Genomic DNA, 17,663 nt, shown 5'->3' on the forward strand with positions numbered 1-17,663 from the left:
ATACGTATGAAAGTATGTTTCCTAGTGTCATATTATGTGTTTTTCAGTAATGCAGTGATTCATATTTTAAATGCATATTAGTAAGTGTTAAGTTTGGCATCCTATGGTATAAATATGCAATCTGGACAGAATATTTTGCAAGTAGGATTTAGTTGCAAAGCCCTGCTGGATATCTGATTCAGTCTTGGCTGTTATGCAAGTGCAAATCATATACACATAAGAAGGGGGTGGGGAGATGAAATCATGAAAGTCAGAGAGAAGTGAGTGATTTGTGCTTGTGTCAACACACGTAAATAAAAAAGGGGCTTCACTTACACCTGTTCGTGAGCGAGTGGCGACGGACCCGTGTGAAGCAGCTGAGCAGGTGGCGAGAATGAGGCTGGAGCTGAGCGAGCGCACCTTTCCCCGCGGCGTCCGGGAGGAAGTGGTATTTCTCCCTGCTTCCTGTGCTGCCCGAGCGCCGCCGTGTTAAAGATGTAAAGATGGCGGAACTACAGATGCTGTTGGAAGAAGAAATCCCGGCAGGACGGAGAGCGTTACTCGACAGTTACACCAACCTCGAAAGAGTCGCCGATTACTGCGAGAACAACTACATCCAGGTACGAGCGCCCGTGTCCGCACCGGGCCGGCGCGAGGGGCCGGGGCTGCCGCGAGCTGCTGCGGCGCGCGGGGGGGCCCGGGACCGGGACCGGGGGCTGGCTCGCGCGCGGGGGTCGCCGGTGCCGCCGGGGCTTCGTCGGGTTTCACCGCTGTGCTGCTTTTGCGGGTGTCTGGAGGTTCAGTGGGACCGGGACCGGGACCGGGACCGGCAGTGTTTGATCCCCACGCACAAGCTCTCCGCGCTGCCGGGTCCATTGCGCAGCGGCGGCGGCTGGCGAGGCTGGTCTCTGTTGAAACCGTTGCCCAAGTTAGTTGTGCACGTCGTAAATTGGACAAGGAATCGTAATCGCACTTTAGGAAATCTGCCCCCCCACCGCTGTAATGAAATAAAAATGAAATGAAAACGTCGGCGGGGTTTGAGCAGCGGCGCTGGAGCCCACAGTGCCAGCGTGCGACTTTCCCAAATGATGCATTTTGAAAAAGCTTTAAATGGATATTAAAGCAAGTTTTAAAAGTTGAATTTAAAGGGGGGTCGGTCACAGTCCGGCTGTCGAAAAAGGCACATGCATTTATATTGTTTGCGGTTTTTGTAGATCTTTTGAACAGTAATGTCGTGATCTGTCGTTCATGGGTTGCTGGATTATAAGGGGGTGTGTTGCCGTGAAATGGCACCATTGCAACCAGGCTAAACATGAACTATTATTATAGTGTAACAATTTGAACAACGTGTGTGCTCCAAATCAAACAAATTGTCAGCAAAGATGCCTCGCTAATTAGGAGAATATGAGTTCTGTGTGGGAACATTTGAATGAATACTTATTTAGTAAAATGCAATGTCTGTAGTAATGTCACATTGACCGGGCTGTATGCAATCCGAGCTGCCGTCCAAACCTGACACTTGCACGTAGGAGGACTAGGGCACAACGGTCCATATATTTTTCATTTTCCATCTATGAGGAATAAGGTTTACATAATATAGCCGATGCAACACATAACTCCGTTTTTTTTTTTTTTTTGGGGGGGGGGGGTGCTTTGCAATCCCGTTAAGGTGGTTTTAGTAGAGCTTGTGTTTGTGATGCTTTTTAAAACGTGAATTTGCTAAATTGGTATCATCATCGGCTGCGAAAACACGATTGCATGCTCAGCTTCATGAAACCGCTTCATCTGTGCCAAGTTGCATGTCCCAGATATCGGCGCAATGAATGTAATTATGAATCAATGCGTTTGTTTGGCATGTGCCTAATAAGCCCCCAATCTAGGAGCCCGTGCTGTAGCGCATATGTTTCAGATGGGAATGAAATTGTCGCTGAGGAATCAAGGAGCTGGACTGTAAATTAAAATGCCTCTGGGCTTCTGTTAAACCGAATTACATATTGAAGACAATGAAGATAATTGGGAGGATTCGTGTGTCCCCCCCATGTAATGTCATTTGCAGGAAAATGTTGCTAAATGATGTCTAAATAGTGATGTCTCGTTGTAAGGCAGCAGAGTGATAATGAATGTTACATCTTTTTAACCCTACGTGCCTGGCTTTGCAGATTTACAGAAAATATCGAAATATCCAGCACCTAGCTTATATCCTAGTGGTATCTAAAACAATTATTTGGAATGGCATGGCACTGTCCTGTTTTGCTCCATTAAATGATCAATTGTATGGTTTGTGACCTTAATTTAAAGCATTCCTTGTTTTATATGAAAAAAAATGTGCACTGTGCTTTTTTTTTTTTGGTTTTCTCCTCAGAACTATGGAAATCATTTCACAGCAGTCCATAGTGGCAGTACATGAAAATTGTGCTGCTAATGAGAAATCTGGCATCGAGACTCTTCAGATGTGTTCACATGAAATCTAGCTGCCCACACAGGACTTGGCATGCATTATTTCCTTTCTACCATGTGGGACGTGCTACACAAACGAACACCTGCTCTTTCTTTCAATTACTTAAGTTTCTGTAGTAAGAGCTGTGAATCACCGTGCGGGATTAAAATATTACTAAGTTTGGAGAAATACAACATTGAAAGATTGCAGTTTATTTCATTTTTGGGGGTATTTAAATTGCATGGTCACTTTGCAATGCTACAAGGTATAATACAGAATATATAGTCGACACGGGTATGTTATCTTGATCAATGTTAGGGCGTGAATTGATTCTGTACACTTTGTGGCTTAATGTGGCGTTGCAGTTTAAACATGAGGAACTATGTTGCTATCGCATCTATTGCTGAACTGAAAATGTTACCCTGTGTTGCTTTATTCATACAGTGCTAGAGTCTAAGGGCATCAGTGTTCTTTTGCTGGGCATATAGATTAGGTGTGGCAATGTAATCCGTCAGAAGATTGTACTTTTATGTATCAAAACCATACAGCAATGCTATAGCACTTTGTGAATTAATGCAAATAACATGCATGTCCAAAAATGTGAAATATGAAGAAATATGTATCCTGTCTATTGATTTAAGTTCATAGATGAATATATATAAGTTCAAGATACTTGGCATTATTCGTTCAAGCATTTCTGCAGTATCTCCCTTGTTTCCTTGTTTTGTGTGTTTTTGAATATCCCCCAGAGTGCCCCCTTAATTAATGTGATTATTTTCTCAGTTTTACATGTTTGAGTATTCTGTTGATGCAGTAGCTTTAAAACATTTTGCAGCCTGTGGACATCTATTGAATTCAGCCCAGTTAGGTGACTGAGCACTCGAATGAAGGCCAAAAAGCCACTACAACTACCCGGCCATTGTAACTGAGACCCCTGTCATCTCTTTAAAATGAACATGAGTAAGTTGAAACCCATTGTCAGTTAAATCTAGTGCTCTAGTGCTTTTTTATTTTATTTTTATGTGGAACTGTGAACTGAATTTAACTTTCCTTCATGTATGTGGATTCTGGTTTAACCTCTCTCTTCATGGGAGATGAAAGCAAGTGTGATCTTTGCTGGTCACAATGACTAAACCCCCCAAAATTGAAAAATTTAAAATCATAAAGGTCATTCATTCTAACCATGGTAAACTCAGGTCAGGCAGGTTGCATGATTTCAACTAGGCATACATTTCTAACGTTCTTAATAATTCCACTTTAATTTTTGTGCCCCTTTGCCCCTAACGTGAGACTGGGAACAGAAGACTTAAAAAGGTTAGGTTGACTAATGAAGGAAATGCACAAAACCAAGTGGCTGTTCTCATAATTATTTTATATTAATCGGTGCATATAAAATATCATTGCAGTGTACCCAGATTTAACCTGGAGAGGCACCAAATTAAGACTTTAGAGTTGCTTTAGAGTTAGTTAATAATACCCTAGTGACCCAGTATTTAAGACTCCTTTCATCATCTTTGTATTTTTATGAAATAACAAATGAGTCCATTCTTCACATTATCCAGAGTTCAGGTTTGATAACTGTAGTAGGAAGAGTGGCACGTGGTTTTGAAGGCTTTAGTTGATTGTCCTCTCTAATGTTCCACATGAATGTACCATATTCAAACCGTATAATTTAACTGCACCTGCAGGGTCAATTTAATTACACAATGGGACTGTTCTTCATTATAATTATCTACCTACTACGATTCAGTTCTGATGTGATGACACCTTGAAATAAAAGCCCCCTTTCTTTATTAACACAATTCCACATCCATTGTGAAATCAAGGCATCAGAAATCAGCCCCACTCGCCAAAGATGCACATTTTGGCACCATTTTCACTTCCTTACCCCACCCATCTGTCCATGTTGTTCATTTTGGTCTGCATTCGCAACAAGCTCGTTTTGCTTTCGTTGTGCCAGAAGTGAGGATTGTGCTGTGAATCTGTGTGCGCGCGCAAACTGCAGATGTTGCTCCCTCTCTGAGTCAGACTGCAGGCGTTGGCTTCACGGCTCGGTGACAGGTTCCAGATGTGAACGGCTCTGCTCCATTTGTTGCCCTTCGGCCCAGTGCGTGCGTGTATCTTGTGTACCAAAGGAGACGTAAGCGAAGAAAAGGTGTAATCTTTGGTGTCTCTGTGTTCGTTTTCCTCCCTGGAGTCATTCATGGTGCAAAAACCCAGTAGACTTCACAGGCCACTTCCATGCACGTTCCATATGGGTCTCTCCCCAGTGGCGGGCTGTCTTTCACCAGTGCGATAGCGCAGAAAGATCCGATTGAGTACTGACTGGCCATTACAAGACTCGACGGTGTCATTTTATTTGAGAACAATGGCAGCAGAAAGACTAGTGCAGCTTGTTATGGGCAGAATTGTTTGCTGTCAAAAGCACAACCGGACAGAGGAAAATTAATCATGGTCGGGCTCCTCGTTATTTCTCTCTTCAAAACAGGACCTGAAGTGTTTTGTTTGCGAGGCATCCCATATCATTTTTCAGTTTGGGGCTAAACTATTAAGAGAAGAATTCATCAGCAGACGGCTTGTTTTGCAGCTCTTTTCGCTTTCTCATCTCCAGAAAACTTCAGACTCCTGACAGGAACTGAAAACGCCAAGGTCCTGATAATTTCTCTTGCTCTTCTGAATAAAAACTGGCTGCATTGTACTGGAGCCTGTCAGTGGCCTCCAGCAGAATATATTGTTTAACTGCCTCTAACTCTAAACTGCTTGCTTTCCTCATGCTTGCAGATGAATTACACTTGGTGGAATAAAGAAAAATGATATGTAAATTACCTATCTACCGATCTACCTCCCAGGTTTTGAATTTTGTAAATTCAGTACACGTGAGCAGTGAGTTTTGATTTCGTGTCCCCATTCATTCGTTTTTTTCTCAATAGGTTTTTTTCACAAACACATGAGCGGTGAATGCACGTATTTTGTTTCATGAGCAAGTAGCAGTTGAATGGCTGTTGCTCTATTTAGCGGTTTGTCATTGTGGCGACATGAATACATCGTTGATGAACTGATCCCGGCCTGTGATTCAGGAATGCATTCTCGGGGCCTTGACAGTGCTGAGCTAATGTCTTCCGAAAACATAGGTTGAAATGATAAGTCTTCCAAGAAAACGGATTTGTTGGCAGGAAGTCATCGCTCACTCACTGTACTGACAATGACAAAAACAATAATCCATTTGGAGCGTTGTGATCATTTTGCCATGGAAATGGCTTGTTGAGGGGTTTGGTTAACATTATAGGTGGTTGTTGGTTTTGTTTCTGTCCCTTGATTAGTGATTGGCTTCTTTTAGGCTCTTCAGTTCTAGACTATGAAGGTTGTAGTCTGGATGGGTTTATAGGCCTGACTGTCTGTACAAAAATGTATACAATTCCACCAATTAAGTATATAATGTATATCAAGTATTTAAAGTACTTGGATTGTCCTTGTAGCACACTGAGTGGAAATATCCTGCCTTAAACCCTCATTTTTGTGAGAAGATACCCTCCATATGCAAAGTCTGGTTTTAGCTTGTAAGATCCAGTGCATAGATTCCTGAACACTTTAATGCAAAGTGCAGAAAGTGTGAGATGTATGCCATCTGTGTCAAAGAAAAAGCCATCTTTAAATTGAGTATTTAATTCCCATATCCATTGCCCTCTGACTTTTTATTGGCTGACTGCGTTATGTGAAGAGTAGACCACCTGGAAAAGAAAAATACTGTAGAAACTGGCCTCCTATCTTAGCTCTTTATTTTGTATAATTGGCCATTGAAAGCAGTTTGTTTTACAAGAAGTAGCCTATTTGAAAAGGGGTGACTGGACAAATGGGCACATTATTTGTCCCTTTTATTTGTGATTTTAAAATTTTGCCGCTTTTATGTCAACATATTCCATCTCCTGGAAGTTTCTGGGATACTGAGCCAGGCTGAATAAGTACTGTAGTAATTGGCTTTAGGCCAATACATACATATCCTTGTTTATATTGTTAAATTGGTGTGATTTTTCAAACCTTTCAAGTCAACAGCTGGAAAATTAGCACTGATATGACTCCATTGTGACAAACTATAGAACTATGTTTGTAAAATCAGTTTGGAACAGTCCTGTTCTCATTTTCTTTTAACAACATTATGTAATGAGATTTGAACTTTTGTTTTGTTGATTTTTCACTTTCAGTGGTTTGACGTATTTTTGGAAGTCCCTCTTTTTCGCTTCCATCTCCTTTTTTCTGTGGTTTGTCTGGTCTTGAAATGGCACACTCACTTCCTCTACCCGCTTCCTCTTCAGACAGGTGCCAGAACTCTAGATGTGTCTCTGTCTCTGTAAGCCACCTCTACTGTGTGCGCAGAAGGGACCATTATGCCAGTCAATGTCACCACATTGTTCCAGCCATGCCTCCACACTTTGGAATCTCATCTAAAAAGAAATTGGCTCTTATTGGAGTCTCTTATCATAATTCCAGTTGTTCTTTCATGCCTTGCAGTAATATAATGACCTCAGTTTACCTTAACGCCCCATCTAGTTTTCAGCCTCTATGAGTAAGCTCGGTAAAAACAAAATGGGCTAAACTCAGCCAAGACTAAATCCCAGCCGAGGCACCAGGGCTGACCTTGGCTGAATCATTTCACCTCCGCACACGGAACAAAGTAGAGGCAGGATCTCCACGGTAGGCTGCTCAGTTGGGCTAATCTCGGATCATGGTTTTGAATATGCTGCTGTATGTTTTCTGTAGCAGCCATTTCCAAACAATGAGGCTGTGTGAACGATCTAATGTCGGTGTTGGCTGACCCTGTTCCTCAAGAAGCCCAGTCTCGCTGGGTTTCTGAGCCTCTCTAAATCAGCAGTCACTGAAGATGATTTGAGCACTCATGGGCTTTTAGAAGAATTCACTTCTAATTGAATCAAGAGTAATTAGCAGTTTGGATGACACTAAACCATGGTTGGCTGGCCCCACACTAGATGATGATGATGGTGGTGATTATTTGGTGGTGACAATGAATCACTGTGTCTGATGACTTCCACTCTTTCCACCACTCCTGGAAAAAGTGCTGACATTTTGAAACAGTTTTTCATTCGATTTCTTAGAAAAGCCATTTCTTAATGTTTACTAGACATTTTGTAATTTAGGGAAGCTTCAACCATGGGTTAGGATTCTTTTTATTTGTTTTTTCCTCCAGTCCATTAGTTAAAAAAAAAAAAAAAATTGGATTGGGCATTGCCTCCCTAGTGGGCTGGGACCCAAGTTTATCATTCCAGCCGGTGGAAAGAGATCAGGATGCCACTTCTTATTAACGCTCTGGCCGTGAGGCACGGAGAGGGAAGCAAAGATGAGGAAACTGTCTCTCCTGGTGTTTGACAAAAAACAGCACATTGTTGATATGGAAAACATTACTGGAAGCCCCTCATGGAGAACTGGAGGGGGGTGGTGGTGGGTTGCACTCTTCTTAACTCTCTGTCACATTACTTTTCTCTCCGTTGAGTGGGTGGAGGATAAAAAGAACTTGGCAGAGGGAAGGTATCCACTTTCAACATAATCAAGAGGATTTGTTGAATAGTGTACCGGGCCTGTAGTTAATGAAGTGGAGGAAATCCAAAATGGGACGCGTGCCACCAGCAGTGCCTGGGCTGCAGTACAATATTGTGAGCTGTGAATAAAATGGTCAATTGGACCAACTTGGATTTAAATACACAATGTGTTTATTTGATTTAGCAGGATCGTGGGGTGTTTACTTGGAGGAGCTGAAGATGCTGATTGATCAGGCAGGTCAGTTCTACCCGATGAGGTGATTCCTGTCAAGAAATCCTGTTTTCTGAATACAAATGTTTGTTAGAAAGATAATTTTGCATAGGTTGACTCCCCCCACCAATGTTCTAGTTAATTGCTACAAAGTGTCATCTTTGTCTTTTCTAGCCACTTCCAGTAAAATCTAGTCTTGGCCTTCATTTGTGCAGCTTAGGTGTCTGTAGTGGCTGATAGTACTTTTTCCTTAACTGCTGTGCAAATGCCCTTCACTTCCACCCTTCGCTTAGAGCAAGAACTTGAAACGTTTGCTTATCGCTGTTCCCAAACCCGCACCCAGCGGCCCAGAGTGCACCTCTCCCAATGCAAAACGGCGTGTGCATTAACTGGCCGGCCCCGCCAAACAGATTGTGAATCAGATTGTTTAATTCTGCTGATGGGGCTGCTCACAAGACATCCGCGCACTAATCCCCTTCCCGTTGCGCTAATAAAGAGCGGCTTTTCACAAGGAGGGTTAATTCCTCTTCTGAATAAAGGGAACACCACGTCAAACTGCCCCTCTGCTCCTCCTGGTAATTGAGGCCAGAGGATGTAGATGACCTCAATAAAGATTAAACCTATTCTGCAGATTGTATTGTGGCTGGAAGGTACCTGTGCATTGCAAATCCTTCCAACCTGGTAATGGTCACTACAGCGTTTTGGCTGTTGCTGCCGAGGGGAGTGTTTTAATTGTGAGAGTGGAGTACACATCCGAGTCAGTGGGGAAAGCTCAGACTGGCAGTGGTGTAGAGAGGGTTTTAAATGAGCCCTGTGTGCTCTTTTTTTATCCTCCCCCTGAAGTAATTTCTTTGTTCGTGGCTCCAGCTGCACTTGAAATTACTTTTTGGGTACTTGTTAAACGTTTCTCTGAGACTATGAAATAAAAGGACAAAAATAAGTGGGACTTTGGTTTTCTTTCTGAGCTCCAGTCTTAGTTTAATCCAAATGTATTTTGTTATTTGAGTTCCATTAAATTCACAGCTAAAACATTCAATCCTGCAGTGTGTTTATAGATGGTATATAGCAGCTGCCTGGTTTTAAAGTATCCAGCCCCAATATCTACTTTGTTGCCCGCTCTTTTCAGCAGAAGAATAATGTAATGGATGGAGACTAACCTGTTTTGAAATGGCTACATTTACAGGGCTAGTATATTCCATGTTTCTAAAATTTTGAATAAAATGATTGGTGTTAACAAATAAACTGAGTTAAAGAGTTGATTTGATTTTCAGGGAAGAAATGACAACCCACAATTAATAAAATTTGGACAAAAGGAAGCAAAGCACAGGTAGTTAAGAGCAGTTCATCATAAAATCCAAAGGAATGGATTGATGTCCCACATCTAACTAAACCTGAAACGCATTGTCATAATACTGTTTCAAATGTAAACTTTATCTGCCCACTTTTTGTCAGCAAGCCTGTTATTTACGTGTTCATGATGGTAAAATTATTTCTGTGGGGTGGCGTAAACACATCTGCCGTTTTTAACTTCTATTTTACGGGTGCCCTTCAAGATGAATGGGTGTGTTGAGAAATACTGGAGCAGAAAATTGTCCCTTGTGGTGATGCACAGACATTTTGAGAAGATAGGAGCCGTCGAAAAGGAGTGTCCATCTCAGTCATGTGGTCATTTAGTCTGTGCGTCCTTCGTGGAAATGCATGTGTCAGAAGCTGAAAGGAAGCCAACTTTCTCTCCTCATTCGGGAATGGATTGACTGAAGAGCTGTGGAGGACTTTTTCCTGTCTTATGATGCCAGAAGTGTATCAAAACACTGCCAAGAAACCCTGAATACTTAAAGAATGAAAGGAGCCTCACTAAATGTTGAGACGTGTAACAGACTGAATATGATTACCACTCGTGTTCTCCTTATGTATTTCCCATTTCTTTCGTGGATCCAGGCATGATCTGTAGTCTAGCTCATGTAAAAACGTAAGTGAGTTTTCAGAAAAAATGCTCAATGTTTTCTGAGAGCAATATCCAGAAGACCTTCATGTGAACACAGAAAATCTGCCTTTTCTGAAATCCTGGAGTCAATGGAAATATTTAGGCTGGATCTGTTTCTGCATTTACTAGAGGGGGAGAACAACAACTAATGGGATGGCACTTTGAACTGGTTAACTGTGCTCTGTAGCTGCATTGATTTTGATGTTTTATTGAGATCTCTTAGTTAAATACTCCGAGGCCACATGTTGCGTTCAGGTGGTTTGGGAAGTTTAAACTTTAATAATGTCCTTCTTTCTTGCAAGTTACAATATACTTCCTTTTCAGATGCTTCTTTACTTCTGTCAAAGGGAAGCCAGTGGCCTAACAATGGTCACTTTCAAACAACTGTGTAGACTGAGTCTGGGTGGGTTAAAATGCGATTGGCTTTTTGATCTCCTACTGTATAATAAGCTAGACATTTTGATGTGACTTGTGTCTGCTGTATTTATTTTTCATCCTTTTTAAGAACAGATGCCAATGTGTGCTGTTGTGAGGTTTTAAGATGCTTTTAAACAGGATGGAGAGGTTGCAGCCTTCCCAACCCAAGGACAGATCAAAGCCTTGCCTGAAAATGAGCAGCCTTGACATGAAACAAAACCAAGCTGGTAGACGCATGCACAAGGCTGATATTTTACTGGAGACACAGCACTGGGAATGCTGGGAATTCTGCCTGTTTGATAAGATTGTTATAAACAAGATCCTACACCATCCTTGCCAGATTTAATACTCCAAGATATGGCTGCGTTTCTTATTTATTTATTCTAATTTCTAGATGTCCTGTTTTTATGTGTTGAAACTGTCAACATCTAATCGCATCAACACCATTACAGCAGAAGATGGATGCGTTTCATTCAGATTTCAGATGCTATCAATCTCCTGATTCCGCTTGATGAGCAGGTATCTATTGCATTGTTCTAGAACGATACCCTAACGATTCCAGGAAAGCCCCAGGATCCTTGCACTAGTAAACATGCCTGCTGAGGGGTTTTTAGATGAATCTGGGCACGGATAGAGTAACCCAGCTCCAGTACAATCTCTAGAAGTGACCCTGGTTCAGTGCCATGCAGCTGTATTTTATTCGCACAACAGGCCTATGTCATTCTGGTGTCTGCTTTAGCTAATGCTGGGTTTTTCTGGCAGCTGCCCCCCCACCCCGAAAATGTGTTTGTTTTTTTTGTGTGCTAACTGGCTTAGGCAAAATGGCTCATGCCTTCAACCATATGAATATATTTTCTTCCTCCCAAAAGCAAAACTGAAAACCGTTTGCAAAATGCACTTTGTTTTGACTGAAACAAAGATGGCCGCGTACTCGATAAGCCATTCAATTCACTTTATTGTACATTGTTTCTGGCCTCAAGGCCTTCATCCAATTCTGTAAAACCTACTTCAACTGACATTCTGAATGAGCGGAGATTTATCATTTTGTTGACATTGCTACAACTAGAGTATCCTTTGTTTGGCATATTTTAGTATAATTATGAAATTTATTTAAGTGGGAGGCTCACAAAAAACATTTTTTTTAATCATTACACTCCATTACAGGGAGCAAAGGGAAGTTTACAGAGCTTAACATATAGGTCTACTCTGCACATGGTTTACTATTAAACCATCTCTGACTGATCTTACAAGGTCTATTCACAGTGAACAGTCCCGAAGGAAACCGCAAAGTTAATTTCCTCTTTGATGTGACCCAACTTCTGAACAGGTCACTGAAACAATTAATCTTGAGAGGACGGTTCTTTGATTTTCAGTGTGAGAAAACCGAACCTTTGTTCAAGAGTGTGTGCTGCTTTAAATAACACTGTACCGATCTCCAGCAGCTAATACACAACCACAATTTACTGACTCTTTAAAGCCGTCCTGTTGCGTTTGTCAAAGTCCAGTAGACCCAAAGGAGGCAGATTATTATTATTTTTCTTCAGAGAATTTCAGAATAGGAAATCATTTCAAAGATGGCTGGTATGTTTGAAACCTTTTCTTTGTCATTTCTCTCTAGTCCCAACATTGGCATTTTCAGTTTCTTTTCCTGTCAGGAAAACTGTGAAGTTTATGAAAATGACACGGACAAATGAATCGCAAGCAGATTGCCTTTGATTGCATCCAGTTCTATCACACTTTAAAAGATGTGCTTCCTGTTCTGAAGAAGTTCCTAAACTTTAATTATAGCAAACGAGCAGGTCTGCATTTTCGCTGCTTGTGAAGTAGGGAGTAGAAGCCAATCATTTACAGCTGGCAGCGAGCAATTCAGCTGCTATGCTCTTATAGAGTACGCCTTTTCTGTTCCCTCACTCGTATAGGGTCATAGAGCGCCTATTATATATATTTTTTTATTTTGAACACTTAGGTTAAAATGAATGCTTTGCCAGTATGCACTGTCGACAGAGAACCTTTTCACATTAACCTCGGGCTGCCGACAGCCTCAGATGACAGCGTTTGATATATGCTCCTTTTGGAAATGTGACTAGAGCCGACCCATCCCTTCCACTCTCATAACTCGCGGGCTGTACAGTCAGGTTGATGGCAAAAGCCTGCCATAATTCCTCCGAGCTCAAAGGAAGGCATTGAGAGCTGTTTCAAGTGTCTGTCTCCTCCCGCGTGGCGACGGCTTGGGAACGAGGCCCTGGGTCAGGAGAGGTAACTGAATCTTGGATGCTTAATGGCTGAAAATAACTGTGTGAGATTAGGGTTGTACTGTATTGTAGGGAATTCAGTACCTAGGGCCGGGTTTCCTGACCTTTTATTCGATGAGACCCGATGTAAACATTGCAAACTCTTCTTAGACCTCAAAATGCTGCACTGATGAGATCCTCATTTGTCTGTTGCCAATAACGTAAGGCCATCAAAAACATCTTCTCTATTTTAGATTAAAAAAAAAAAAAAAAATGAAACCACTAATAAACAGAAATCACGCATTTTCCCAAGTGGTGATTTAGAGGCCAATGAATCCAGCTCTGCTGAGGCTCCAGTGCACCAGAATCTGACATCCTCACCTATTTTCTCTGTAGACAGCTACATATTGATTTAAAATTGCAATTTTACTTCTTCCTTTTTGAGAATACAAGAAAATCTTGCTGCTTCCATGACTCATTTCATTCCATGACCTGATTTTCACAATGGCCATGTTTTGGGAGTAAGTGCTAATGTTTTTTTCCCTCCTTCCTATCTTGTCAGATCTTAGTCCAGGGAGAGCAGAATCATAGATTTAAAGAGCTTGTAGTTTCTCTTAATTTTCATGACCCCTCATTTTTCAGCTAAAACTTCTTGGTAACACTTTCATTTATGTGGCCCATTTTAATACTAAATAGAAAATTTGATTGATAATCTGTTAACAATAAACTAATTGCTAAATACATATCAAAAGAATGTTAATGTAATATCTGTCGATACCAAAAATGTCAGCATGAAAAAAATGCAAGTTACCAAAATCAATCTAAAGTGGCGATATCAAACCCATAAGCCAAGTTAAAAGAAACAATTGAGTCAAACATGAATTACATTTTTTTTTTTTTCTCGGTTTACTATCCCTCTTCTGACTAAAATCAACTTCTGAAAAGTTGCACTGAAATAGTGCATGCCAGTGTCACACACCCTCGTGGGCATGCATTGTGCCTTGCAAATGGAGTTGTGCGACGTACATGCTTTTCTCCTGTCCTGTAGTAGTTATACCAGATGAAATAACTTGGAACAAATGGGACATTCCACCGAGCAGGGACTTGGTTTGATATTAACAATTCAGTGTGTTTTCCTATTGTATGCTGGTGTTTCTCACCTGCTACTTACATAAAAAGAAATGATAAAGATGTACTCTAGTACTAGCCACTGCTGTTCATTTTAAACCTGCGGTCTCTTTGTATTAGATAAAGAAAATATACGAGCTTCAAAGCTGTCAAAGCCAATTTGCCTCAAATGTGTGAGTAGCCTGTACACTTCTACCTGGATAACCAAGATTCCTTAATGTAGAGCATACTTCTACCCTGACTAAATGCCTTTTGCAGTGCTTCACAAATACTTTTTAAGATTTTATACTTTTGTATTCACCCCTGTTCATCAAAGTGAGACCTTCTATCAGACCTCTGCTAATCTACTCTTAAACTCAATTCACCTGCTCGGGATGTTCTCAACCTCTTCAGAATTGGCACCCACACAGCGGCAGAAGATCAGGAGCTAGTGATGTATTTAAATGGGGCACAGCGAACGCACTTAACCCCAGTCTGCTCACGACATTAACCTTTATTTTTTTTCACAGAATACCTTTTTGGTTTGTCATTCAAAGACAATGTGTCAGGGGTGGAAAGTCCTAATCTTATTGTTAGCCTACCATTTATTATTGTGCTTCGGTATACCTCAAATATACACAAATTATTGATGACACTGACATAGAAAATGAAAGGGTTATGGAACCCTGCCGTGCAGATAGCAGACATTGCCAGGTATTTAACACATTACACTTTGAATATCTGCACTGAGATATTTTGCACAGAACAATAGTCATCCATTTAGTTTTTTTTTTGTATCTTTAGCTGGGTGAATTCTCAAATGCCTGTGCACTACAGACTTTTCTTGAGGGCTCAACAGAACCTTAGATCTTTGCTTTTAAAAAAAGAAAGTAGTGTAGTATTTTTAGTTTGCATTTTCTGATCTGATTTTGAGTTTTCAATTTTCTGTTTGAATTTTCTGCTTGCTATGTTGACTTAACCTTTGGTGTGAGCATTATGCAATAATAATCATGTGAGTGCAACAATGCTGGTTAAATTTAGTATAACAAATAGCAGTCTAAGCAAAAACTACTACAAATCCCAGAGAATGTGCTAAACCTCTTTATCTAGATGGAGCATGTCTGATGTAGCAAACTGAATGAGCACTTAATCATCAATATTACAACCACTGCCTTAAAGGATTCTGTAGGCATTCTGGCTCGGCACGTTTCTTGTGCTCCACTGTACAGTATCCATTGTCAATGTGCTATGAGGAACAATTCCAACTTTAAAATCGTCTTCGGCCTTTTCCCGGTTTGCATTGGTAAACGATAGAGGCCAACTATACAACCCAATGCATTTGTTCTCTCTCATGCCAGAACCCAAAGTGTGAGCTGTCATTTTTGGTCTCTTATCAAACCCTAAGTATAGTTCTGCTTCAGTAACTTCTTATTTGGATCTTTCATACTTTAATTGGGGAGGAAGAGCCTGATGCATTTTATTTCCTCAAGTGAACTTTTGCCCAAATTTAATTTCTTATATTGTGCCCCATTTCTGATGGTAAATTGCTGCTTTCCAGATGCACCAATTAATTTCCTTTTTCTAACATTGCGGAGTCTGAGTTTTTTCACCATGAAAGACAAACAAATCTGTCAACTCCTGAAAATAACATTGCTTCCTTAACTTTTCAGTAAGCGGAGTTGTCAGGAGGTTTAACAACTTGTTGAAGTGTAGTTTTAAGATGTTTCGTTTTGCCAAATTATGCTTTTATCTACTGTTTGGCAATTAACATTGTTTGTGAGTGAGAGACGATACTCAAAATAAATGTGCTGATTTTTTTTTTTTTTTTCTCTTACCCTGTTTCCACACAAACGTTCAAATCTTTTTTAATTCATAAGGCACATGGCTAATCTATTGTTCCACAGCACTTCCTGTCATCAGTTTGAGGTCAGCGTTCCCCGTATCGAAAGTCGCTGAGGGGACTGTGGTGAGGTGGCAGAGAGGAAGGGGTTTTCAGTCTTGGTTACAGTTGAGAGAAATGTGGTAGTCCAAGTTTCGGTTCCTTTTTGAGTGTTTCAATCGCTGGGATCCCTAGTCTCGCGTTGAGAAATTGCAGAGAAGTGTTTTACGGAGAAGGGAAGTCGAATGTTCATTAAAAGCGCAGAATAAGAAAATGATTGGCCTAGTGAGAGAGGAAAAGGAGTCGTACCCTCAAACTCATGTCTGCAGCGTTAATTGGATGAGGCTAATCAATCATGGCAGTGTAGTAATTTGCACTTGCCTGTCATAACTGGAACAACCTGACCGCTAATAAGCAGTAAAATAGATCCATATTCTCTCCGGAAATAGACTCCTCCGGGTAAACCCAGTCTGATACCTGTTTCATGCAGGGCTGGTAATTTGACTCCCATTGACTGGCTTCTTGATCAGCTGCAGGCTTTTGTTCAAATGCACCGATGAAGGAGATACAATAAATAAATAACTACATCTCAGCCACGCAAGTCTGAAATGAATATGCTCGTATAAGTGTACCCACACACTGACCCCTCGCTCGTTCCCTTGCTTTCAAGAGACGCGGCTCAGAATAGCTCGAGCGCATAACTGAGAAGGTGAGTTCTCTGGTGTCTGGTTATGGGCGGCCGGTATCGATCTGAAGATGTTAATGGGTTTGTGGCCTGCCCTCCTGCCATTGCCCGGGTCCCCCGACAGCCTGCTCCGAATCCAGCCCTGACCTTGGCATGAAATAAAACCTCACACCTGTGTGCCTGGATTAAAACTGTTTATCAGTCTGTACTCAAAAGCAGGAAAGGAGATTTGGGAAGCAAGGGATAGAATTACTGTGACAGAGGAGGCGGCATGAGAATTCAGACTTCTTGCCGTTTCTCGGTTATTTTTCTCTTCTTGTTTTCTCCCTTATTTGTTTTCGAGCGGTAGCCAGACAGAATAGCAGCAGATCTCCCATTTAATGCAGCCAAAAAATGAAGAATTAGTTATTTTAACATGGCCGGTGCATGGATAGGTTTCTGTCAGTTTTCTTGGTAATGGTAAAATTAAAGCACAGTTATGAAAGAGAGAGATCTAGTTAGCTGATGAAAAGGGGAGCCCAAAGAAAATCTAAGAGAGCAACCCTCAAGTCTTACTGAGATAACCACTGTGCTTTGTGTGCTTCCTGGCATGAATTGGATCCCAACCCAAAACCAGAATTACTGTAGATGAATCGGAGACTGTGCCTGCCAAACAATGGAAAACTTTAGCATGGATTGAGAAATAGTTCACCCATGTTGTGCCACAGCTAATTAAATTCCACTTGTTTTGGTTGCAAGAGAGAACATACTTGATAGTATACTGAGCCTCAAAAGAAACGCATTCCCAGTTATCATCAGGAAATTGCTTTTTGTAGCAGCTGCATTGGCATTTCATGGAGTGGCATGGCCCAAGTTTATTTATTAACTTTAATATACTTAACATTTGATCAACAGGGGTTCTACTGTGTACGTCACAGCCTAGCAGTTTGTGTGGCCCCTATTGGCTGCCCATCTGGGACGCGTTCTTTGTACCAGGTTGTGGATGCTGCATTATGGGTTTCTGTCCCATTCCTCTCCCAGAGTCTGCACATGCCTGTACACTGACCTCTGAGCCCCTTATGCCACATGTCGTCCCATGCTCATCCTACACTTGTTCAAATGTGACGCCGACATAGCAACCACACAAAAACTCGCTTCTCTTGATGAGCAGGGTCGAACAGTTCTATTCTGTGTGCTTCTCTCTT

General features: G+C 41.3%; 1 protein-coding gene across 4 annotated transcripts in view; it reads left to right on the forward strand.

The window, feature by feature from the left end:
- The first annotated feature begins 310 nt into the window (after nucleotides 1–310).
- LOC136711897 (abl interactor 2) overlaps nucleotides 311–17,663 on the forward strand; it is a 97,463-nt gene continuing 80,110 nt past the window's right edge. For 2 of the 4 annotated variants that reach the window (XM_066688479.1, XM_066688480.1), the window contains exon 1: nucleotides 311–599. In XM_066688479.1, coding sequence (XP_066544576.1) covers nucleotides 483–599 — 117 coding nt within the window. In that variant the 5' untranslated portion in view covers nucleotides 311–482. The remainder of the gene's footprint in view (nucleotides 600–17,663) is intronic. The other 2 variants (XM_066688481.1, XM_066688482.1) reach the window with 1 other exon arrangement.

This window comes from Amia ocellicauda, chromosome 16, assembly GCF_036373705.1.
Source record: "Amia ocellicauda isolate fAmiCal2 chromosome 16, fAmiCal2.hap1, whole genome shotgun sequence".
NCBI lineage: Eukaryota > Metazoa > Chordata > Actinopteri > Amiiformes > Amiidae > Amia > Amia ocellicauda.